Source organism: Oncorhynchus keta, chromosome 14 (genome assembly GCF_023373465.1).
Source record: "Oncorhynchus keta strain PuntledgeMale-10-30-2019 chromosome 14, Oket_V2, whole genome shotgun sequence".
Taxonomy (NCBI): domain Eukaryota; kingdom Metazoa; phylum Chordata; class Actinopteri; order Salmoniformes; family Salmonidae; genus Oncorhynchus; species Oncorhynchus keta.
Window position 1 is genome coordinate 63,860,584 of NC_068434.1, and position 25,480 is coordinate 63,886,063.

Below are 25,480 nucleotides of genomic sequence, written 5' to 3' on the forward strand. Positions count from 1 at the left end.
GACATCAGATGCAGCTCACCACAGGAGAAAAATACCCCTATTTCAATATCAAAGAGCCCAGACAGATCTAATTTCCGGACCTCCTGAGGCAGACAGATGGAAGGTATTTTATTTGAGCTAAGGGCATCTTGGGATACAGCCCAACCTCGGGTAATGACGTGATTCTAACTGACTGGATGACCTCCCAGAAGAAGTCTCTCAGACACAATTCCATTACAGAGGATAGAGAGTGCACAGTCACATAAACAATATTATATACATGGATGCTAATAGACACATCTGGAACATGCACATACGGGCACACGACAAGCAGCTGCACGCAGAAACACATCCACATCCACTTAAGCACTTGGTGTGAGATAAGTGTGGGGTCAGATACTGTAGAGATGGAGAAAGTCAGTCTGGCACTGACATATACACTGACAGAGGTCTATCTAGTGGTGGGATATGGAGCAAACCTTTAGCATGGTCCAGCCAGGGCTCTTGCCACTTCTTGCCACGCTTGTGGCTTCTCTTTTCCCTCTGTGGCTCTGTGGGGTGAGATGAAGGGCCTCAGGCTTTACCAAACAGCAAATACAACCACCCTCAAACCATCATCCGTAGAGATGGGTTGTTGAATTACTTTGAATAAATGTATTAATGGTTAATAGTATGATTCATGACAGTGAGCGCACAAGTCCAAACCAAGGCTCATTTCATGCCTGCCGGATCAGTACAAAGTAATGAAGTTGAGTACCTGATGCCGGATCCGCCTTGGTGTCCGATTTCCGACGTCCCTCTTTACACTTCTCCTGTTTGGAGCGGATCCGTTCCATCCTGAGGGGAAGGGCAGACATATTCTGATGTCATCATGACTCATGATGAGCACTGACTACTTTACCCTCTCGCTCTCATTCCTCTCCCCATTTTTTCTACATTAGTTGTATATGATTAAGCAGTCACATAATATGGCACTTGACCACACTACAGCCTTGGTTTTGGACATGTGTTTTCCAGAGATCGTCCATCTGCTGTCACATTCATCAGACATATGCAGGGGGAGATTATTGGCCTTGCTAGTGGCCAATTCTTGGCTATGGGCTAATTATGAGATCTGGCTCTCTCATTAGCCTGTTTTAACTTTATACATGAGGAATGGCTCAATGTGTTGAGAACACGGAAAGCGGTCACTTCTATGGTTACTCACGATCTCTTGAGCTGCGAGAGGGACTTCTTCTCTACTTCCTGGTGGAAGCGCATGTTCTTCACAATGCTGGCCCTGAACAGCTCAAAGCCCCTGTCCCAATCAAACATCAGGTCAACATAATGTTTCCATACAGTACATACAAAACTCTGTGGCAGTTGCAGGGGAATGTCGTGGCTTTTAGGGTGCCCTCCAGGGGGTGCTGTGGAGACCAGTGCTCACCGGGAGGCTTGGCGGGCAGAGGCCTGCAGGTCGGCTGTCACGTGCAGGAAGTAGCAGCTGAGGAACACTCTCCTCTGCAGTAGGAGGAAGAAGAAGCAGATACTGTCCCAGATGATGCCTGCCTCCTCTACAGGCAGAGTACACGCCTTATCGCTCACAGTCTTAGCTGTAGCACACACACACACACACACACACACACACACACATACATACATACATACATAAAGTCCGCTATGGTTATTCTATATTATCATTGTTTTCCTGCCAATTTGGAGGGTGACATGTGTGTTCACTCATAGTGATAAAAGAACTGTATCCATCTGTATGTGTTGAGTACTCACGGTCATAGTAACCCTTCACTGTGCAGACCAGACTGAAGAGTTGGATCACCCAGCAGAAACTTTTCTGCATCTCCAACACAAACACACAGGCCAAGATCTGGGGACAACACACACTCTCACTTAAAATGTATACAAGCATAGCAGTTCACCTAACCAGGTTTATTACCACCCTGTATAGGTGCATGGTTGCAGTATGTGGTTGTCCACAGCGAGGTGCATAGCCACTCACAGACAGCATGTTCTTGGAGATGATTACGGCCACGTTGTAGATGATGAGGCAGTCCCACATGACCAGGCGCGTGCGGGAGGGCTTCCTGAGCAGCTTGGTGCCGAAGAGCAGGAAGAAGAAGCAGGCCAGCAGGTAGCCCAGGCCGAACACACTGATCCTGGTGGCCCCCGTCACAAACACCACCGACAAGACAAACCAGAACATGTGACGGAACACCAGCACCTTGGTCATGTCCAGGTAACACCTGGAGGAGAGGGGGAGAGAGAGATGAGAGTTAATGTTGATACTGTAAACTGGTAGGTGTAGTTGAGGATGTATAATAATTAGTGCCCAGAGTTTTTCCTGGTCAGGTCACATAGTCAGAAAAAACTACCGCCCCTCATAATAATGCCTGAAGGGTATGAAGAGGAGGAGTGTGGTTATAGCTGCTGTTAGGTCAGTCGTTCTCGGTGTCTGGTCATACAGTACCTGCAGTTGATGAAGTTGGGGGCAGGGTTAAAAGGTCGCTCGTCCATGGGGTTAGGGTCGTCTGTGTTCTCCCCAGCCAGGACCATCCACTCCTCCCTCTTCTCATCCTCAAACACCTTCCACTGCTGGGAGGCACACATCAGGAGGACAAAGTCCGCTGGAGAGACCAGATACAGACACAACCATCAGCATCAGACAGGAGGAACGCTACAGTAGAACATCATCAAATTAATAATGAACCATTTTTTATATTATGCATCTATGACCAGGATATTTTGAGGTCAAACACAGGTCGTAGCGTTAGTAGGTCACAATATCACTGAGGTCAGGTGAGGAAAGAGACTGACCAATGAGGTTCTTGGAGTTGGGGATGGTGTAGAAGTCTGGGAGGTAGATCCATTTGATGAGTGCTGAGTTGATTATGACGGGGGTGTTCCATCGCCAGGGGTAATCTATAGAGGGAGGGACATACACTGTCAGATACTGTAGGTACCAGGGGTAGTCTATAGAGGGAGGGACATACACTGTCAGATACTGTAGGTACCAGGGGTAGTCTATAGAGGGAGGGACATACACTGTCAGGTACTGTAGGTACCAGGGGTAGTCTATAGAGGGAGGGACATACACTGTCAGATACTGTAGGTACCAGGGGTAGTCTATAGAGGGAGGGACATACACTGTCAGGTACTGTAGGTACCAGGGGTAGTCTATAGAGGGAGGGACATACACTGTCAGGTACTGTAGGTACCAGGGGTAGTCTATAGAGGGAGGGACATACACTGTCAGGTACTGTAGGTACCAGGGGTAGTCTATAGAGGGAGATACACTGTCAGGTACTTTAGGTACCAGGGGTAGTCTACAGAGAGAGGGACATACACTGTCAGGTACTGTAGGTACCTGGGGAAGTCTATAAAGGGAGGGACATACACTGTTAGAATACCCCTGGTACCTACAGTACCTATAGAGGAAGATACACTGTCAGGTACTGTAGGTACCAGGGGTAGTCTATAGAGGGGTGGACATAGGTGATGTTGAGAAGGTGATGTTCTTGTATAGATACTAGGAAGTTGGCAACATTGGTGATACGGGGAGATTAATGAACCCCACTCACCTATACAGAGTGCAGGGGGAATGCCCACACACAGTATGTACTGGTAGATCATGAAGATGCTGAGGAACAGGCAGTACTTGGGCCAGATCTGAGCGATGGCTGCCCGGCGACGCCGTACCATGATGGCCACCAACCAACAGCTATGGATTATGACTAGGAAGTTCATCCGCTGGCCAATCACATTCACCATCATCAGAAAGCAGATCTTGGAATGACACACGGACAGAAAAAGATATGGAAGATATGAGAGGAACCCAAAAGCATAGAGAAATACACCAACATGCTTTTGAATAGTAACTCCAAACAGCAGCAAGAGGCCTACCTCCAGGCCAAACTTGTAGAAGCTGTAGTTGAGTAGGTACTTGATGCAGGCCAGCAGGCCCTGGTCCAGGGTGTCTCTGGTGGCCTGGGGGAAGATGGCTGGGATGAGGGGAGGGGACCTCTGCTGCTGCCTGTAGTGGTGTTCCTGGTGGCGGTTCACTGTGGCCTCAAACACCAGCAGCATCAGCACCAGCAGGTGGTTCTGGAAGGACACAAACACGACAGAATGAGCTAGGTCCAGTCCACTTGTTATCTGACCTAGTACCAAAGTTGGGGTAAATTCCATTTAAATTCCAGTCAATTCAGAAGGTAAACAAAATTCTAATTTAACCAAATGTCAGTGTTCTTCCTGAATTGACTGGAATTGAAATCGACCCCAACCCTGCCAAGTACAAATATATAAAAAAATGTATCATGACGACGAACAAAGCTCAATGACATGACCTTATAATCACAGTCAAAAAACTGTCCCGAAGAGCATTGATCTCACCTTGCTATAGCCCAGCACGGTGGCATCCTTCCTGAAGCCAAACCAGTTGGCTGGGTCTACAGGCTCTCTGTACAGAGTGGAGTTCAGGACCTCAGTATCTTTCAGATTGGTTTCATTGGCCAAGGGCTATGATGGAAAGAAAGAGAAATGGAGATGGAGCGAGAGAGAGAGAGAAAGAAAGAAATAAAGAGAGAAAGAAATGGAGAGAGGGAGGGAGCGAGTGTATATGAGACAGGAACTGCAGCCAAAACGTCTCGCTGCAAATCACAGAAAAATTAACAAAAGGCTGTTCTCCTCTAAACGGCCATAAAGCAGGGAGACTAAACACGTCAACAGAATTCACACATGAAACTGCCTGTAATTAGCACCAAGGTATTAGCTTCTCACCAGGGGTAAATACTAGCATAGTGTGCACTCAGCAGAACGCTGGCAGCAGGGGTGTGAGAATGCTATCAATATAAACAGAGAGCATAGCTCTGTACACTTTCATCTGTACTCCACAGATGAAAGTCTTTCCAGACTGGTGACTCACCACAGTGCAGTTGTTGGAGTACTCGACAGGGTCGACGATGCTGAGCTGGTAGAGCATCTTGCAGACAATGATGATGCAGACCCAGACGGTGGACAGACAGCATGCCATGTGGCGGAAGCGGGTGTAGGGCATGGCAAATGCCCAGAGCACCACCAGAACCAGGTTCATCACAGACGGCTGAGACAGAGAGATATAGATGGTGAAAGAGAGAGAGAGAGAGAGAGAGAGACAAAGAACAAGAAAGAAAAGAGATAGAGAGAGAAGAGAGACAGACAAAGAGAGAGGCTGTTTAGAAAAAGTGGGCTTGGTTCCAAATTCACACGGTGCACAATAGACTAACAGATGACTGCTGTGGACTACTGACCTCTCCCAGAGCTACCCAGACTACGAAAAAGGCCACCATCTTGAGGATGTGCAGCTCCAGGACCCTCCAGATTAACACTTGGATCTGGGTCAGCGTGTCAGAGAACTTCCTGAACAGAACTATCAGCCTGTTCATCACCAAACCCCACTTACTGGGCATCATCTCTGTACAGCAGAGAGAAAGAGAGCGAGACATCATTATAGACATGCCACATATATACAAACTCTTGCCTTCTACTGTTTTCTTTCTACAATTGTAAGCAGTCTTTGGGTCCTAGAAAAGCGCTATACAAATCCAGCACAACAACATCAGTGCTCACCATCCTCCTCTGATTCGTCATCCCTCAGATCCGTCACCAGGTCATCCTCCTCAAACACAGCCCCATCATCACAGCGGCGGACCTCTGGTCTGTGCCTGTTCCTCTTCCTGTGGGATCAAAATAGTGGCATCATATAGGATATCGTTTCTGTAGAGGTGGACAACGGCTCTGTCCGGCAGTGACATTAAATGAGAAGGACGGCACACGGTTGAACTCTCATTCACTATGGACTTGATTACGTGGGCATTTGAGGAGCATATTATTTATTATCCTCTGTCTGGCAGTGAGTCATACAGTGTGTGAGGAGCCTGAGAGGAGTGTACCTGTGTATGGGCGTGACGTGGTCCAGGTCTGTGATCCTCATAAAGGGTTTGTGGAAGTAGTGCAGCTGCAGGATGCAGGCCAGCAGGAAGAAGCCTGGGATCAGGATGCTGGTGAACAACTCGGTCAGCTTAAAGGTCTCCAGGCCGATGTCAGCCAGCCTGCAGGGAGACAGATGAGCAGGACTCGCTTTCATTTCCAGAGGTTTCTACTATACTCATTGTGCACCTCAAACACAGATTGGAGTGACCAGGACAACATAGGAAATCTGGAAAAACTGGTGCGGAAACTGATAATGATAATTAGGAATTCCTGATTAATCAGGAAAAACCACATCCATTAACCCAGATTGATGTTAATATTAGAGGTTGACCGATTAATCGGAATGGCCGATTAATTAGGGTCTATTTCAAGTTTTCATAACAAAATAGGAAATCTGTATTTTTGGAAGCCGATTTTGCTGAATTTTCTATTTGTTACATTTTTTAACACCTTTATTTAACTAGGCAAGTCAGTTAAGGACACATTCTTATTTTCAATGACAGCCTAGGAACGGTGGGTTAAACTGCCTTGTTCAGGGGCAGAACGACAGATTTTTACCTTGTCAGCTCAGGGATTCAATCTTGCAACCTTACGGTTAACTAGTCCAACGCTCTAACCACCTGCCTCACGAGGAGCCTGCCTGTTACACGAATGCAGTAAGAAGCCAAGGTAAGTTGCTAGCTAGCATTAAACTTATGCTATAAAAACAACCAATCAATCATAATCACTAGTTATAACTACACATGGTTGATGATATTACTAATTTATCTAGCGTGTCCTGTGTTGCATATAATCGATGCGGTGCGTATTCGTGAAAAAGGACTCGTTGCTCCAATGTGTACCTAACCATAAACATCAATGCCTTTCTTAAAATCAATACACAGAAGTATATATTTTTAAACCTGCATATTTAGCTAAAAGAAAGGTTAGCAGGCAATATTAACCAGGTGAAATTGTGTCACTTCTCTTGCGTTCATTGCACGCAGAGACAGGGTATATGCGTTTGGGCCGCCTTTCGCGATTGCGAACTAATTTGCCAGAATTTTACGTAATTATGACATAACATTGAATGTTGTGCAATGTAACAGCAATATTTAGACTTAGGGATGCCATCCGTTAGATAAAATACAGAATGGTTCCGTATTTCACTGAAATAATAAACATTTTGTTTTCAAAATGATCGTTTCCGGATTCGACCATATTAATGACCTAAGGCTCGTATTTCTGTGTGTTATTATGTTATAATTAAGTCTATGATTTGATAGAGCAGTCTGACAGAGATGGTAGGCACCAGCAGGCTCGTAAGCATTCATTCAAACAGCACTTTCGTGCGTTTGCCAGCAGCTGTTTTTGACTTCAAGCCTATCAACTCCCGAGATTAGGCTCATGTAACCGATGTGAAATGGCTAGCTAGTTAGCGGGGTGCGCGCTAATAGCGTTTCAAACATCACTCGCTCTGAGACTTGGAGTAGTTGTTCCCCTTGCTCTGCATGGGTAACGCTGCTTCGATGGTGGCTGTTGTCGATGTGTTCCTGGCAATATTAAAGTGCCTACAAGAACATCCAATAGTCAAAGGTATATGAAATACAAATCGTATAGAGAGAAATAGTCCTTTAATTCCAATAGTAACTACAACCTAAAACGTATTACCTGGGAATATTGAAGACTCATGTTAAAAGGAACCACCAGCTTTCATATTTTCTCATGTTCTGAGCAAGGAACTTAAACGTTAGCTTTCTTACATGGCACATATTGCACTTTTACTTTCTTCTCCAACACTTTGTTTTTGCATTATAACCAAATTGAACATGTTTCAGGCTAAATTGTCATGCCCTGGCCTTAGTTATCTTTGTTTTCTTTATTATTTTGGTTAGGTCAGGGTGTGACATGGGGAATTTATGTATTTTGCCTGGTCTAGGGGTTTTGTATGTTTATGGGTCTGTTGCCCTTTCTAGGTAGTTTTGTATGTCTATGGTTGCCTAGATTGGTTCTCAATTAGAGGCAGCTGCCTGTCGTTGTCTCTGATTGGGAACCATATTTAGGCAGCCATGTTCTTTGGGTATTTTGTGGGTGATTGTCTTCTGTCTTTGTGTCATTGCACCAGATAGGACTGTTTCGGTTTTCACATTTGTTATTTTGTAGTGTTCTCGTTTATCGTATATATTAAAGATGTTGAACACTAACCACGCTGCATTTTGGTCCTCTTCTCCTTCAGCGGAAGAAAGCCGTTACATAAATTGATTTTATTGATGTATTATATTAAGTTAAATTAAGTGTTCATTCAGTATTATTGGAATTGTCATTATTACAAATAAATAAATAAAATCGGCACCGGCTTTTTTTGGTCCTCCAATAATCGGTATCGGCGTTGAAAAATCATAGTCGGTCGACCTCTAGTTAATAGAGACCACTTCATCATCAAACCTAATAAGAAAGTGTGTATTAGTCTTGACCACACAGTGAGGTGGGGAGGAACGTACTGCTCTTCAGTGAAGCCGGTGAAGTTCTTCCAGTAGGCAGGGAAGTCCTCAAACTGGAAGGTATAGATGGTGATAAGGACCAGCATGGTGTAGGCCACCACCAGCCACCAGAAGACCTTGAGCAGCCGCCTCCACAGAGAGTAGTACACCTGACGATATTAGTTACAGTAACAGTTACAGTCACAACAACAACAACATTCATTAACATGTCAATGACCAGTCAGTTTGACCACAGGTCAAATCGAGGTAACGGAGTTATCCCCAGTGCGACCAGGGGCAATTTGCCACAAGAAAACCAGTTTGTTGTGGGCTGACCCTGTGTCACTCTCATGTTTGTTTGTGTGTGGAGGGTTGAGAGCAGAAGCAGAAAACACACGTGTGAAGTAGCAGTAGGACCAATAAAGTAATATTGTAATATGGAAACAAGGAGTTGATGATGGGGGTCATAGTTTAAAAGGACTTCAGAGTGTGACCCCCTGGACTGATGGTGTCTACCTACCTGGTAGAGACAGAGGCAAAGCAGGAAGAGCAGCATGTAGATGATCTTGTAGCCCACCAGCTTGCCAGCGAAGCTGACCATGATGAACATGCCTCCACACACGTAGATCCAGTATTTGGCATAGCAGCTCATCACCAGTCTGCCCACAACCTTCAGAACCGACTCGTTCTGCCCGCTCCCCTCTGTGGACGCAAAGGGAGAAGGAGCACCTTGTTACTAACCAAACTGAAGACACAGCCATACTGCACGGGCACGCGATTCGCAGTCAGTGTGAAAATTGACGCGCTCACTACTGTAAGGTCGCTCTGGATGAGAGAATCTGCTAAATGACTCAAATGTCAAATGTAGATAGTGGGAGAGAATGTGACTGGACCATACTAAAGCACACACACCTAGGAACTTCATCACTTTGGTGAAGTACTTTATTGTGTAGAGAGAGAGAGTGAATCAGAAGTGTATCCTCTCACCTCCAGTGGTGACCTCCTGTAGAGGGGCAGACCTGCCCTTCTTCCTGCTGAAGTTGTCCTTCACTGACTGGCGCAGGAGCAGCCAGAACGTCAGCGTGTACAGCAGCTGACAGGATCAACAAAACAGACCGAGGGAGAGAGGAGCAGAGGAGAGAGATGAGACACCATCGGAGTACAGTCTTGACACTGTTTGGGAGATTGACTGCAGGACCGCACTTTTAAGTGGTTCTAAACCTTTTAAGAAAGTGCAGGAGCATATTTTTTTATTTTACTAGGCAAGTCAGTTAAGAACAAATTCTTATTTTCAATGACAGCCTAGGAACAGTGGGTTAACTGCCTGTTCAGGGGCAGAACGACAGATTTGTACCTTGTCAGCTCGGGGATTCGAACTTGCAACCTTTCGGTTACTAGTCCAACGCTCTAACCACTAGGCTACCCAGCCACCCTGCCGCCCCATATACTGTTAAATAACCTATTCAGCATATGGGACAGGCATATTTTAGACAAAATATTTGTTGAGTGGTTGAACTTTTCAGGTACGCACTAAATGGTACCTTGTGGACATGTTTACTACAGCTCTTCAGTATTCAGAATACAGACTACTGCACTATCAATTTCCTGTAGACACTTAACAGACTGCATTCATTGACATTTCCCAGAGTCTCTGTCCCACTGCAGAACCTGTCCCCTCCACCCCCTCTCTCCTCACCATGGCCCCCAGGCGGAGGCAGGGGTACTGGGCTCGGTCCAGACCCAGCTGCCTAAGGCTCATGGTGCCCACGGTGCGGGGCAGCTCCGGCTGCAGGTCCATGGCCCAGACGTACTGGAGGAAGCAGAGGGCCAGGCCGTAGAGCAGGATGAAGGGAGAGCACAGCGTGGCGAAGTGGCGTCTCGCTCGTAGCATCCAGATCAGACACGCCCACAGCAGCAGCACGAACGTCAGCCAGCTGTGGTAGGTGATGCTCCACACCTGTAGAGGGGCATCATGGGAGATGGAGTTCAGGTAAGACATGACATACTCTCACTGAGAACTGCTGTCACAGAACTAAGTCTTGGTTCCAATATCCAATGGATTCTTAGTGGTATTCTAGTGTGTATGTTGGAATATAGCCTAATATACCCATAGGGCTCATAGAGAGGACATATTTAGAATGTGAATTAAATTTCAGAGTTACCATCATAGCGATGAGAGCACACACGTAGCTCTGCTGCATGACCACTCTACCCAGCAGCTGCAGAGGGTGGTCCCCGTGCTGTCCATCAGGGGCGCTACTGAGCCCTGGGCCCAAGTCCTGATGACTGGAGCTATTGGTGACGCGATCTCCTGTGCGCTCTATAGACAGAAGCGTGTTCTGGAACACATACACAACACACCTTTATAAATAACACCACCACACAGTCAGAGAATGGCAGACAGCAGTGCATTGGACTGCATGGGGCAGGGCAGGGGTGTGTTATCAGGTATCTCATGCCCACCTCAGTGTCGTCCTGGCTGGGTTGTCTCTGAGTGGACCAGGGATTCAGTTCCACATCCTCTCCTCCTCCAGCCTCTGTTCCTTTGACAAGCTGGGCCCCCTCCTCACCCTGTCATATAAGCAAGTACTGATTCAGAAAGCAGCACAGACAGACAGGTGTGTATGATGCCTTTGAATGCTGATGTCGGTACCTTGTCAGCCGATCCATGGTGGCTGCTGATCTTCAGGACCGTCGCCACGGTGATGGACAGGAGAAGCAGGATCCCAGGGTTGACATACACCGGCCAATCATGCTCTGTGTTAAGGATGAGGTCATAGGAGGCGGAGCAGTTGCCAGGTTTGATAATATCCTTGAGGCCAAACAGTCTGGGGGTTGAGAAGAGGTGAGAGGGAATGTAACAGAAGCTTGTATATGGAGTTAAGTTTAGGAAACATGGCTTCTCTGTGAAACGTCATCAGATGATGTCAACTTCATCGCACAGTTTAGCCTGTGTTCACCCTGTCGTGACCTATGTAGTATAGTTTCAAGGCGGAGGAAATGTCAGGTTAGATTTGTGGGCTGGAACTGACTTCTAATGTTGATGGCTGAGTGTGGCTAAGAGCCAGAGGTAGAGGTGAAGATAAAGAAGGAAAGATAGGAAAGATCACATGTGTTTCCACCTGGGAAGCCTTGATAACAGCAGTACATATCTCTCCCTCTCTCTCTCAAGCATCCTGTGCCAAAACCCTGAGGCACCGAGATGGAATGCTACAGGACGGGTTCATCAACCCCCTCCACCCTGTTTCACATCCCAGGTGTAAGAGGGAAGGAGAGGAATGGGGATGGGGCAATTTGGTAAATTCCAAAAACAACTTGCCAGTATTTCCTCACATAGCTTTCACAATCTCACTCCACTCCTCCCCTCCATTCCTCTTCTTCCCCCTCCTTCCCTCCATTGATACTGAGAACTATGAAACACTGAGAACTGTCTCAGTTCCACTCATCAGATGTTAGCTAAGAGTGCAGTCTGTAACCGTCTCAACAAGATCACAATCCCAAAAATATTTGTTTAAGTTTATCAGAACCTTGTGCGCCAAGGAGTCATTGTGTACAAATCACTTCAGAATCAATATGCTTGAATCACAATCTTGAGCTAGTGTGCCAACCAGGAGCATCACTATGGCTGCTGCCAGTCCCTGTGAGAAGTAAAGCTGGGTAGCTACTAGAGACATGAAATACAATGACTAAAACGGAATAGAATAACTTATTTGGGTAGAGGTGGGGTGAGGCACTGACCTGGCCCACAGGCTGGCAGGGGGGAAGATGCCCTGGGCAATGGGGCACTGGTACAGGTAGAGACACACCAGGTGGCCCGCCGTGAAAAAGCCCACCATCACACACAGCACATTGAAGCCCAGGTGGCTGATGGGAAAGTGGCAGGCCCACCATGTGCACACGCCGATGAAAAGCAGGAAGTAGATTGCAGAGAAGGCCGAGGGTAAGGTGATGCCTGGGGAACAGAGATACAGGCAAGGGACTCCATCAACACAATACAACAATACGTTGCACGTCGTCTCTCAAATACAACAAACAATACATGGACATCTTAAAGCGGTATCCCCATACTTCAATGCAGGGATGGGTAACTGCCCCCCTTTTGAAGGCCCTTGGTTCAATTTCCTGCCAAAATGACATTTTTGGGGGAACTCAGTCAGGGGCTCAACTTACTGTTGCCAGGCAGAATACTAGAATACAAAAGGTGCCATTTAGAAATGTGGTTGTGCATCAACAGAAGTTCTCCTGTTACGTCAGTCACTGTTAGTAACTCAATTGGCCCATGTCAGCAAACATGTTTTAGATTGGTAGGTTAGTCTAGTGGCCAGCTATCTAAACTTGTAGTAATCGAGGTGGAATTAGAGTTTGGATTGGGGGGGGGGGACTGACTTTGTTAGTCCCACTCAGATATCATTAAAAACTACAAACATTTCTCTCCATCCTATGTTAAAATGTGTAGAATTGCAGGAAACTATCTGAAAACTGTTTATTTTCTTCTGCTAATTCATTTCCTTTTATAATTAAGCAGCAATACAGGGTTTATTCCCTTGACTCCACTCTACCCTCTCCTCCCTCTAGTTCTCACCAGCCAGAGCCAGCAGGGTGATGGCCAGGATCCGGCCCAGGTCCCTCAGGACCTTCTGGGCTGTGACTCGGAGCCGGGCCGCCAGCTGCTTGGCACGAGTTGCTGCAGAAACCACGTCATCCCCAGGTTCACTGGGCGTCGAAATGCCTTCCTCATCTCCCTCCTCTTCCTCCTCCTCTTCACCCTCCTTTGTCTCTGACCCATCCTCTGTCTGGAAGGAACCAAAGCATGAGTCAAATTTAAACCGATATTCTTAAATGAAATTCATAATGTTTTATAATTGAACTTTTACTTAAGCAGGGAGTCCCATTGAGACAGCAGCAATTTGCACAATAAAACGTAAGAGAACAAATACTTCAATAAACAGTACGGTAAATCTCAGATCCAACACCATCTGTATCCCCGTTATCAAGAGCACACAACTTGCATGACAAGAACCTGGCACAAAGCATAACCATCAGACATACGTGATACTATTCTTGTCATCTACAGTTACGCACATGCAGTAGGTCAACATTGTAAAAGGTCAAACTGACATGGCACATCACACACTCATAAAGATCACTTTCTGACTGGGGCATTATGTTCAAAAGGGGAAACTCCCTGACAAACACCTGCACCTAATCACATCGTTTAAGGTTCTAGATAGTACACCCTTAGGGGGATAAATGCGCTATCTGCAACTTTCCATTACCAAAAATGCATTATCTTAAGCATCAGTAACATTATTCTCGATGACGGAATACAGTACATAAGAGGCAGAGTGTGTGTCTGTGTGTGTCTGTGTGTGTGGGAGTCCAACGACCTGGAGTCCCTGTCGTCTTCTGTTTAACCTAGAGCGTTCGGGTTAGTCTGTGTGCTGCTGACTGCTCAGTGGTAGAACTATCAAAAGACAGATAAAAGGAAAGTAGGCCCCTCTCTACCTCATGTTTCATTAATACCGCTTTTCCTATCTAATCCTATGACCAGAAGTATCTCTCTAGACAGATGCTTGCCTCTCACTAACTTTTCCCTTCTTTCAGACGCTTCTCTCTCCTTCTAGCGAGGTCTTATGATTGTCTGGGAGACGTATTGCTAGGAGGCAGAAAGATCAAGCACCTAGAACATTCCTTCATCTAGGGTTCCTCCCAAGAGATCATCATCAACATCAGTCTCCTGCCGTCGGCACTCCCATACCTCTCTCCCCATCTCCCTAATACACCCTCTCCATCTGTTATACATTCCCACTCTTTCCCTCACACTCCCATACCTCTCTCCCCATCTCCCTAATACACCCTCTCCATCTGTTATACATTCCCACTCTTTCCCTCACACTCCCATACCTCTCTCCCCATCTCCCTAATACACCCTCTCCATCTGTTATACATTCCCACTCTTTCCCTCACACTCCCATACCTCTCTCCCCATCTCCCTAATACACCCTCTCCATCTGTTATACATTCCCACTCTTTCCCTCACACTCCCATACCTCTCTCCCCATCTCCCTAATACACCCTCTCCATCTGTTATACATTCCCACTCTTTCCCTCACACTCCCATACCTCTCTCCCCATCTCCCTAATACACCCTCTCCATCTGTTATACATTCCCACTCTTTCCCTCACACTCCCATACCTCTCTCCCCATCTCCCTAATACACCCTCTCCATCTGTTATACATTCCCACTCTTTCCCTCACACTCCCATACCTCTCTCCCCATCTCCCTAATACACCCTCTCCATCTGTTATACATTCCCACTCTTTCCCTCACACTCCCATACCTCTCTCCCCATCTCCCTAATACACCCTCTCCATCTGTTATACATTCCCACTCTTTCCCTCACACTCCCATACCTACATTTACATTTACATTTAAGTCATTTAGCAGACGCTCTTATCCAGAGCGACTTACAAATTGGTGCATACACCTTATGACAACCAGTGGAACAGCCACTTGCATCTAAATCTTGTTGGGGGAGAAGGGGGGTGAGAAGGATTACTTACCCTTACTTACCCTATCCTAGGTATTCCTTGAAGAGGTGGGGTTTCAGGTGTCTCCGGAAGGTGGTGATTGACTCCGCTGTCCTGGCGTCGTGAGGGAGTTTGTTCCACCATTGGGGGCCAGAGCAGCCAACAGTTTTGACTGGGCTGAGCGGGAACTGTACTTCCTCAGTGGTAGGGAGGCGAGCAGGCCAGAGGTGGATGAACGCAGTGCCCTTGTTTGGGTGTAGGGCCTGATCAGAGCCTGGAGGTACTGAGGTGCCGTTCCCCCACAGCTCCGTAGGCGAGCACCATGGTCTTGTAGCGGATGCGAGCTTCAACTGGAAGCCAGTGGAGAGAGCGGAGGAGCGGGGTGACGTGAGAGAACTTGGGAAGGTTGAACACCAGACGGGCTGCGGCGTTCTGGATGAGTTGTATCTGTTTAATGGCACAGGCAGGGAGCCCAGCCAACAGCGAGTTGCAGTAATCAAGACGGGAGATGACAAGTGCCTGGATTAGGACCTGCGCCGCTTCCTGTGTGAGGCAGGGTCGTACATTCCCGGATGTTGTAGAGCATGAACCTACAGGAACGGGACACCGCCTTGATGTTAGTTGAGAACGTTCAGGGTGTTGTCCAGGATCACGCCAAGGTTCTTAGCGCTCTGGGAGGAGGACACAATGGAGTTGTCAACCGTGATGGCGAGATCATGGAACGGGCAGTCCCCATCCCCTAGGAAGAGGAGCTCCGTCTTGCTGAGGTTCAGCTTTCCCTCAGGTGGTGATCCGTCATCCACACTGATATGTCTGCCAGACATGCAGAGATGCGATTTTCCCTCCACCTGGTCATCAGAAGGGGGAAAGGAGAAGATTAATTGTGTGTCCTCTGCATAGCAATGATCCCTAGGAGAGACCATGTGAGGTTATGACAGAGCCAAGTGACTTGGTGTATAGCGAGAATAAGAGAGGGCCTAGAACAGAGCCCTGGGGACACCAGTGGTGAGAGCGCGTGGTGAGGAGACAGATTCTCGCCACGCCACCTGGTAGGAGCACCTGTCAGGTAGGACGCAATCCAAGCGTGGGCCGCGCCGGAGATGCCCAACTCGGAGAGGGTGGAGAGGAGGATCTGATGGTTCACAGTATCGAAGGCAGCCGATAGGTCTAGAAGGATGAGAGCAGAGGAGAGAGAGTTAGCTTTAGCAGTGCGGAGCGCCTCCGTGATACAGAGAAGAGCAGTCTCAGTTGAATGACTAGTCTTGAAACCTGACTGATTTGGATCAAGAAGGTCATTCTGAGAGAGATAGCGGTAGAGCTGGCCAAGGACGGCACGCTCAAGAGTTTTGGAGAGAAAAGAGAGATCTGGATACTGGTCTGTAGTTGTTGACATCGGAGGGATCGAGTAGGTTTTTTCAGAAGGGGTGCAACTCTCGCTCTCTTGAAGACGGGAGGGACGTAGCCAGCGGTCAGGGATGAGTTGATGAGCGAGGTGAGGTAAGGGAGAAGGTCTCCGGAAATGGTCTGGAGAAGAGAGGAGGGGATAGGGTCAAGCGGGCAGGTTGTTGGGCGGCCGGCCGTCCCTCAAGACGCGAGATTTCATCTGGAGAGAGAGGGGAGAAAGAGGTCAGAGCATAGGGTAGGGCAGTGTGAGCAGAACCAGCGGTGTCGTTTGACTTAGCAAACGAGGATCGGATGTCATCGACCTTCTTTTCAAAATGGTTGACCTCTCATCTGCAGAGAGGGAGGAGGGATCTGGGAGGATTCAGGAGGGAGGAGAAGGTGGCAAAGAGCTTCCTAGGGTTAGAGGCAGATGCTTGGAATTTAGAATGGTAGAAAGTGGCTTTAGCAGCAGAGACAGAGGAGGAAAATGTAGAGAGGAGGGAGTGAAAGGATGCCAGGTCCGCAGGGAGGCGAGTTTTCCTCCATTTCCGCTCGGCTGCCCGGAGCCCTGTTCTGTGAGCTCGCAATGAGTCGTCGAGCCACGGAGGGGGAGGGGAGGACCGAGCCGGCCTGGAGGATAGGGGACATAGGGAGTCAAAGGATGCAGTAAGGGAGGAGAGGAGGGTTGAGGAGGCAGAATCAGGAGATAGGTTGGAGAAAGTTTGAGCAGAGGGAAGAGAAGATAGGATGGAAGAGGAGAGAGAGATCTGGGGGAGAGAGAGCGAAGATTGGGACGGCGCGATACCATCCGAGTAGGGGCAGTGTGGGAAGTGTTGGATGAGAGCGAGAGGGAAAAGGATACAAGGTAGTGGTCGGAGACTTGGAGGGAGTTGCAATGAGGTTAGTGGAAGAACAGCATCTAGTAAAGATGAGGTCAAGCGTATTGCCTGCCTTGTGAGTAGGGGGAGGGTGAGAGGGTGAGGTCAAAAGAGGAGAGGAGTGGAAAGAAGGAGGCAGAGAGGAATGAGTCAAAGGTAGACGTGGGGAGGTTAAAGTCGCCCAGAACTGTGAGAGGTGAGCCGTCCTCAGGAAAGGAGCTTATCAAGGCATCAAGCTCATTGATGAACTCTCCGAGGGAACCTGGAGGGCGATAAATGATAAGGATGTTAAGCTTGAAAGGGCTGGTAACTGTGACAGCATGGAATTCTGTTAAGGAGGCAATAGACAGATTGCCTCCTCTCTCCCATCTCCCTAATACACCCTCTCCATCTGTTATACATTCCCACTCTTTCCCTCACACTCCCATACCTCTCTCCCCATCTCCCTAATACACCCTCTCCATCTGTTATACATTCCCACTCTTTCCCTCACACTCCCATACCTCTCTCCCCATCTCCCTAATACACCCTCTCCATCTGTTATACATTCCCACTCTTTCCCTCACACTCCCATACCTCTCTCCCCATCTCCCTAATACACCCTCTCCATCTGTTATACATTCCCACTCTTTCCCTCACACTCCCATACCTCTCTCCCCATCTCCCTAATACACCCTCTCCATCTGTTATACATTCCCACTCTTTCCCTCACACTCCCATACCTCTCTCCCCATCTCCCTAATACACCCTCTCCATCTGTTATACATTCCCACTCTTTCCCTCACACTCCCATACCTCTCTCCCCATCTCCCTAATACACCCTCTCCATCTGTTATACATTCCCACTCTTTCCCTCACACTCCCATACCTCTCTCCCCATCTCCCTAATACACCCTCTCCATCTGTTATACATTCCCACTCTTTCCCTCACACTCCCTCCCTCCCTATTTCCCTCCATCACGTCCCCTCTCTTCTCCGGACTGTCCAGTGGCTCCTCTGCGGTCTATGCTGCTGCTCTGATGACTGCCTGGCCTTCATGACTCCCGCCTCCTCTCAGTGTGACCTGTTCCAGGGGAGTCGTTGACACCCCCAGCGTGTGAAGTCAACCGTTGACCACGGGAGTCTCATTACTGAGGAATCCCCGCTTCAGGTGGGCTAAGAGGGATGGAATTCCTCACACACACCCTGTCACATACACCGAACCTGTCACCCGCACAACATCCCTCCCACACACCCTGGATAAACAGGGGGGACAGGGTCAAGGGTTATCCACGTGCACAACCTAATGTGATTCGGTTTCTGGACCTGCACATAGAGTATGCTTGGGGTTTTCAAGAAGACCAATCCTCCTCTACAAAATAAGACAGGAACATTTATGTTACTGACAAACCACTGCTGGCTCCCTTGTCCTCCCTTAGAGTGAAACCATGTGAGCCAGTGGGAAAGTGAATGCAGTGTGATGAGAGGGTGGGGTGAGGTATACTGTATGTGTTAAAGGATGTGCCCAAACTGCCCATTTCACAAACACAGTCTCCTGTTTCCCCAGCTGAAAACCACCAGGCTCCACAGCCAGTCCACTGAGTCCCGGCCACATCAAAGACCATTGTCTCAGCCTCTCTGGCTGGAGGCAGCCACTCATTCCCAAACACAGGAACAGCCGCAGAACGTTACGGTCGGAACGAGATGTTCTCACAACATCACAGAGATGTTGTGAGAATGTTGTTTTTGATGTGTGTGCAGGTCTGAAAGTGGGAGTGTGGGAGAGGAGAGAGCTGCACAATTGCTGTTGAGTGTACTGTACAGTCAGGCAGAACTAGTAGGCGGTCTGTCTGAACAACGTATTGTCTGAGCAGAGCAGAGGGGCACCCCTGGCACCCAGTCAACACATGGCAATCAATTGTCAGAGTGCTCCCTCAATCAGCACAGCACTTCTGAAGCAAAGAACACAGTATGCAGGAACATTCTAGCTGATATACAGATTTAACAGAGAAAGCAGATTTCTCCTAATGAAGAACAAAACTTTCGAGAAATTGTTGATTTTTAGTTTTTTTGCCAGTAGTAGCTATGTAATAGGCTCTTGTCAGAGAGTGGACAAGAGGCTCAACAGCAGTTTGGTTGTGTTTGTTCATTGATCGAGTCATGTTCCTTTTATCCTTTTCTGACACAGATCGGGGCAGGCTGTGTTTGTTTGGGTGGTTGCCCTGGCTATGACAGGAGTAGAAAGCTGTTGCTCAAGGCAACAGAAAGAAAGAAATTAGGGAGAGAGAAAAAAAACGAGATTGAAAGTACAACGTAGTCTGGAGAGTGAAGAGCAGTCGAAACTGTCGGCGACAAAAAAAATCTTCCACTAATAGACTGGCTGGTGAAACCTCAGTGTCAGTTTGTGTGTGTGTGTGTGTGTGTGTGTGTGTGTGTGTGTGTGTGTGTGAGGCCCATGGGTAGGAGGCAGCATTACGTCTGGGCAGCCCCTCTCTCCCCCAGGCAGGCTGAGGATGGGCTAGCCTACCACACTGCGGAGCAGAGCGGGAAACCAACTCAGCTGGTGGAACAATAGCTACCACTGTCACCAGCACCAGGCCTGAGGGAACCTCCCCATTACCTCACTGTGTCTCTCTCTCTCTCTGCCCCAGTAACACCACAACAAACACCAACACACCAGAGAGCAGTAACACTAAACTACTGTAGCATACCACAACACCATTTCATCACAATATACAGTTCCATAGAGAATAATGCTGCCCTCCAGTACCTGTATGTCCTCTTGCTTATAGGCTGACAGTTGGTGAATCTGTTCTTATCAGCAGTGGTTGCACAACAGTGCCTTCAGCAGTATCTGGCTGCATCAAAAGGAAGATGGGCTTTCACAGAAGCATTCGGTTGTGCGTCTTTGTGACCTTACATTCTGAATGCGATGTCCTATTTACTCTGCAATTTTGGAACATGATTAAAGCGAAGTAATTATGCACAAATGTTTGGTACAAAATAACTATTTAAATGTAAGAAATGGTTGTGTACAAAACATGAAGTTAATATGAACAGTGTGGAAGGGCTTGAGGCAAGCGAGTGGGTGAGGCAGACATGGCCAGCCCAGCTCAGATTTTCATTCTAACACCTCAGCCATAACCAACCACTTCCATTTCCTGAGTGGTGGAAGCCAGGGACACTGTTTATTATTTGTGACTCACTGATTCGCAGGGCAAGAACATTACTATATATGGCTCGGATTATTACCATATAAGCAATGCTTAAATTTGTCAAATCGGGAGGTGCCGGAACAAAAAGTGAGCGCGAGAGAGGTGTGACCGACCTGGGGGGTTCTGAGCTACCGGAACGCATGAAGAACATCCCACTTTATTATAAAGCATTGCATACATATCATTGCATTCTCGTAGTGGCGTAGCGCAGTAGAGTAGAGGCACTTACAGAAGTTGCACACATGGGGAACATGTATAGTAGCCTAGGGTCCAAATGTTTGGGGGACTTTTATCAACGCATTTCATACGTCATGTTACATGACTACAGACTTTGGCAGAATCTTTTTTTTATACTGCACAAATGATCAAAATGGCAGGCTCCTTTGACACTGACAAACTGAGATCAATGAAAGCGACATTGTCTTGAATCCATCAATAGCCCAGGCCTTGTTGTGTGGAGACACATAATGAGGAGGAAGTCATAGTCCTAAACATGCTTCCCAGTTTCACTGACTCACCCAATGACGCGCAGCTCACTCATTGTCGATGGCTGATGCACTCGTGCCAAAAGCCTCTCTCTCTTTTGTAAAACAATATTTGGAAATGGCTCCTTTTCAGCAGGAGCCATTTGCTTTCCAACCTGTGTTTTCCCTCGATTGTATTTGAAATAGTGTATTTCGAAAGGCCTGTTTTATCTACATGTACGTGCTGGTTTATCACTGCCAAATTAGCTGCGCGTTCTTGGAAATTCCTCGTTATGCTATTGGACTACAATCCACAGCTAGCCTATTAAAAAAAAAGAAGATCCTCTGTGGCTAAATGATAGGCTTTCTCATTGCTAAATTATAGGCCTTCTCATTGTGTAGTAGGCTATTCTGAATTATTTAATGTTTATTTCTGAACAGACAGCAGTAATTATATATCTTCGGCAAATGTATTTCAATTCATCAGGGATGCTGCAGTTCCTTCAGAACTCTTGGCGAGGCTATGATTCTACAAAGGAAATACACGATGAAGTGCAACGCTGGAGAGATAACAGTGTTCCTGTTCAGGCAGGAACACTGCATGTAAGTGTTTCTGGGGTATTTTACCTAGCATTTGCATGAGAAATGTGTGTGAACGCACATGTCCCACATATTAATAGCAGCATAGCGGTGAGGCCCAGTCTCTGTCTATAGAGTAGATAACCACTCACCCCCTGTGTGGAGTCGGAGGCTACCGGCAGGAAAGTGACGTCATCTCTCCTCTTGACCAGCCGGTTACACACCACCAGGGTAACCAGGGAGATCACAAACACCCCCAGGTCAGGGGTCAGCAGACGCACCACACTCCACGGGTCATCCAGGGGCAGCCTAGAAGACAGAGCCACATGCAGGGTTCAAAGACCTAACGAGGAACTACACCGTGTACATTCTCACACACTTACACAAAGACAGTAAAGAGGGTACATAAATGATAACATGTACCACTACCAGTGAGTCATAAGGTCAAAGAACAAACATAAATAACAAAAAGAGACATAAGAGTGAACATTGGTTGAATTCTGCAGATAATAGTAAATGATCTCCACACACAGTTCAGGGAGGACTGATCCTCAGTGACAAGATACACAGTTTCCAAACATTCCTCACATACCTGGATACACCGACATGCCTCGATAGTGTGTCCCACAAACTACCTGTAAAGACAGAGAGTGTTAGGACTACCAGCTCTCCCCAGGCCACTCTTGCTCTGACATGGAGTGTCGTTTAGGGGCGGGACATGTCATACAAGGCAAAAAAACAACCACAACATAGCGTCCAGCTGCAGCTACCATAGATGTTCCCATGAGCCCCCAGTAACTCTGGGAGTAAGTCCCCGTGCCGGTATTTGAACGGGTTTGTGAGGAACCCAGGCATGGACAGACTGAAGCTGGAGTCAGCATGGTGGACTAACTCACATGGTCCAGAAGAGCAAATAATATGACATCAAAGAACACTGCTTCAGCTAATAAAGCTCCTTAAGGAGATATTTATACAGCCTGGCCACAAAACAAAATCCACATTTTCTACAGACGGACGGTTGCAAGCATGGAGCATTCGCTGATCGTCATCAGCCACCAGCGTGGAATACTGAGCAGTAGACTGAGCGCGAAGACAGCCGGACTTAACGTGTCAAAATAAAATCAGGGAGGGAGAAGCAATGATTTCATGGAGTTTCTTTAGTCTAAGTCAGGGGTGTCAAACTCATTCCAAGGAGGGCCTAGTGTCTGCTGGTTTTTCCTTTCTATTAAGACCTAGACAACCTGGTGAGGAGAGCTCCTTACTAATCACTGACCTTAATTCATCAATCAAAGTTCAAGGGAGGAGCGAAAACCCCGCAGACACTCGGCGGGATGAGTTTGACACGAGGTCTAAGTGATTGATTGAACCTAAACAAGCCCCTTATGTATGGCACGGGCATTGTTTAGATATGCGGACTGAAAACATGGCAATGCAATATTCACTCACAGTTGTTTCCCAGCGCATGGTCCAGGTCAGGGATAGTGTACAGGCAGATCTGGAAGGAGACATGGGCTAGCAGGAAGAGGAGACTGGTGCAGAACAGAGCCTTGATGAAACGTCCAGTATGTCCTGGAGAAAAGAGAGAGATGGAGTTAGAGGAGGGGAATGGGGGGGCATGTAGAATATGAAAAGGGAGGATGATCAGTTCCTCCCACCTCTCAGGTAAAATAGGTTCAGGAAATAGCAGGGTGCACAGTACTAACCGAGCATGAACAGGACAGTGGGTCATTATAGAGGGTGTGGGTTGAAGTGTTTTCCAAGGACCTGTCCTGATCTGCCTCAACATCATCTCACTTTCAAAATGATGCTTCATTTTCCACCAGTCAGAACACATACTGAGGCCATGGAGGCACTAGTAATCACAGCAGTACATTTAGAGTCTACGCAGGAATCGCTTGTAACAGTTAATTGCCCGTTTTTAAACAAAATGGGAACAAGCCTGTGGATGGCATGGAGCTACTGACCGTGCCGAACTGTGCTGCTGACCATAAAATGGCCCCCTGCCCGCTCTAGCCCTGAAGCCCCGCCTCCTCGCCACATGTTTGTGTGAGGCAGCTTTGATTGGTCTCCCCATAAAGCTGTCAGCTCCCATCGGTGGTGTGAAACGGGCCACAGTAAAGACACAGGCACAAACTCCCAGTGTAGTGAACGAACGCTGCAGGTCCCTGTGGAATCATGGGGGATTTTCCTTTACAGGCGTTGACTGGCTCAAGAAAATTAGCAGCTACAACAAGTCAGTGTTAAGGGACGAGCTTAGGGCTTTGATTGTGTTTTATAGGGCTGTTTTTCTCTGTGGCCTGCAGGGCGAAGGGCAGTTTAACGGCTCAGTGCTGCTCTACCACCACCTCAATTACAGCAGACAGGAGGCTAGGTACTGCATTTACAGGCTTATCCCTGATCCCAGATTTAGGTTGATTCCACGAACACCAATTTACATTTATGACTAATACTAGACCTGGAGATGAAATAATATTCAACGTTGCATTGCGAGCTAGAGGTAGTACACCAGCACAATGAGAGAGTATTATTCATGGCCCTGCTTTCTGAGCATCATCCTTTTAAATAATTTCATGAACAGTGAACATTTGATTTCGCGTGCACCCCTAAGTGACGCAATGTGAACTTTGTGAAAAGGCTAAGAATGTTCCCAACCCCCCCCCCCTTTCCAATTGTGCAGGATCAAGATCCATCACAGACACTCTATGTGTTGGACATGTTTATCTTTTAATGTATGAGATGGACGATCTATATTTAAATATTTAAAAAAGATAGGTGACAGGGCTGACACACAGGTCAGACACACAGCCTGCCTACCGTAACAACCAGCGGACACACATCACACACGCTATCATAACATCTCAGTGTGCGTTTTGGAAAAGAAGGGACCTTGTCAAAAGAGAGGAGTAAATAGTAATGGAAGGCGTTGGACACGACCTAGACCCACCCGTTGACGGAGAGTTCACCCTGACTTACTACAGACAGCTCTACTCAACTGCTGCAACCCAAACCCTTGCACATAAGCTCCTCTGTCTCCAAGTGTGTTTGTGTGTGTGTGTGTGTGTGTGTGTGTGTGTGTGTGTGTGTGTGTGTGTGTGTGTGTGTTTAAGTTAAGTTCACTGCACCGTCTTCCCTCTCTTCAATCCCCCGGCTCTCTAACCCTGCTACTGGAAAATCATGATGTCATTGTTATTACATGGATAGTCTCTTTAATACTCAACTCCACATTCTGTAACTGCCTTGCTACTCTTCAGCATGTGTCCTGTGTCACAGTATAGTTGAAGGCTAGAGCTAGAGCGGCATGACCATCGAGCATCATCTGCACCGTAATCAAAGTTTTGGGATCATCTCCTCTTCCCGAGAGATAAAGTAGGAATGGAATGTGGAGGTGCATTCCAGTGTCTTAATACAAGGCCAGAGGGAGACAGCTCCTCATACGGAACCAGAGCGTGGGATGTAGTCTTCTTCCCAGAGCAGGTTTCATATGAGGTCTCTCTGAGGAGAGACCAGCACAGCCACCAATGTGGAAACGACATGAGACCTGCCATCACTATGTCTAAGTACTATCAAGACACAACACAAACCAAACATGATATTAAAATCACATCCATCTTCACACCAGGGACAGCATGACATGACAGCCAACGACAACCATTGCAGTCATGACCTCATCATCGGATAGTCTATCTGAGAAGGTATAGTTTTGGATCTGAGTGGGGGCAGCAGGGTTCTTGGTGAAAGCCAGAGGTGAGCAGAGGCCACTGGGTAGTGTAGTTCACTACAGGGAGATCAAACCTTAACTCAGTGAACTGCAGGTCCTTTTTTCTAGGCCATGTTTTGCCTTTTCTAGTTTGTATTTTCAAAGACTGGCAGAAATTCGCTCCAGTGATGTCTTTAAAAAAGCGGTTTCCGCGGGCGCCCTCCTTCCCCACTCACCCTTGTGCTGTAAGCGTCGCAAAACCTCAACCAAAACCTGATAATTCGGAGGAATTTGAACATTTACGAGCTCTGAACATTGTTTTAACAAGTCTTGTGACTGTAGTGCACCTGA

The 25,480-nt window shown here is 47.4% G+C and overlaps 1 protein-coding gene across 2 annotated transcripts in view; it reads right to left on the reverse strand.

Annotated features, from left to right (window-relative positions):
• The window catches only part of piezo1 (piezo-type mechanosensitive ion channel component 1), an 80,567-nt gene that overhangs the window by 14,595 nt on the left and 40,492 nt on the right, over positions 1-25,480 (reverse strand). For both annotated transcript variants that reach the window (XM_052462113.1, XM_052462112.1), the window contains 27 exons: positions 22,879-23,001; positions 22,025-22,067; positions 21,585-21,741; positions 12,985-13,195; positions 12,141-12,354; positions 11,056-11,230; positions 10,866-10,973; positions 10,565-10,741; positions 10,099-10,359; positions 9,390-9,495; positions 8,923-9,104; positions 8,424-8,572; positions 5,904-6,062; positions 5,581-5,687; positions 5,262-5,425; positions 4,898-5,074; positions 4,366-4,491; positions 3,877-4,077; positions 3,555-3,759; positions 2,791-2,895; positions 2,444-2,600; positions 1,976-2,219; positions 1,747-1,843; positions 1,406-1,571; positions 1,187-1,276; positions 737-816; positions 459-530 (listed from right to left, as the gene is read on the reverse strand). In XM_052462113.1, the coding sequence (XP_052318073.1) occupies positions 459-530; positions 737-816; positions 1,187-1,276; positions 1,406-1,571; positions 1,747-1,843; positions 1,976-2,219; positions 2,444-2,600; positions 2,791-2,895; positions 3,555-3,759; positions 3,877-4,077; positions 4,366-4,491; positions 4,898-5,074; positions 5,262-5,425; positions 5,581-5,687; positions 5,904-6,062; positions 8,424-8,572; positions 8,923-9,104; positions 9,390-9,495; positions 10,099-10,359; positions 10,565-10,741; positions 10,866-10,973; positions 11,056-11,230; positions 12,141-12,354; positions 12,985-13,195; positions 21,585-21,741; positions 22,025-22,067; positions 22,879-23,001 (4,056 nt within the window). The remainder of the gene's footprint in view (positions 1-458; positions 531-736; positions 817-1,186; positions 1,277-1,405; positions 1,572-1,746; positions 1,844-1,975; positions 2,220-2,443; positions 2,601-2,790; positions 2,896-3,554; positions 3,760-3,876; positions 4,078-4,365; positions 4,492-4,897; positions 5,075-5,261; positions 5,426-5,580; positions 5,688-5,903; positions 6,063-8,423; positions 8,573-8,922; positions 9,105-9,389; positions 9,496-10,098; positions 10,360-10,564; positions 10,742-10,865; positions 10,974-11,055; positions 11,231-12,140; positions 12,355-12,984; positions 13,196-21,584; positions 21,742-22,024; positions 22,068-22,878; positions 23,002-25,480) is intronic.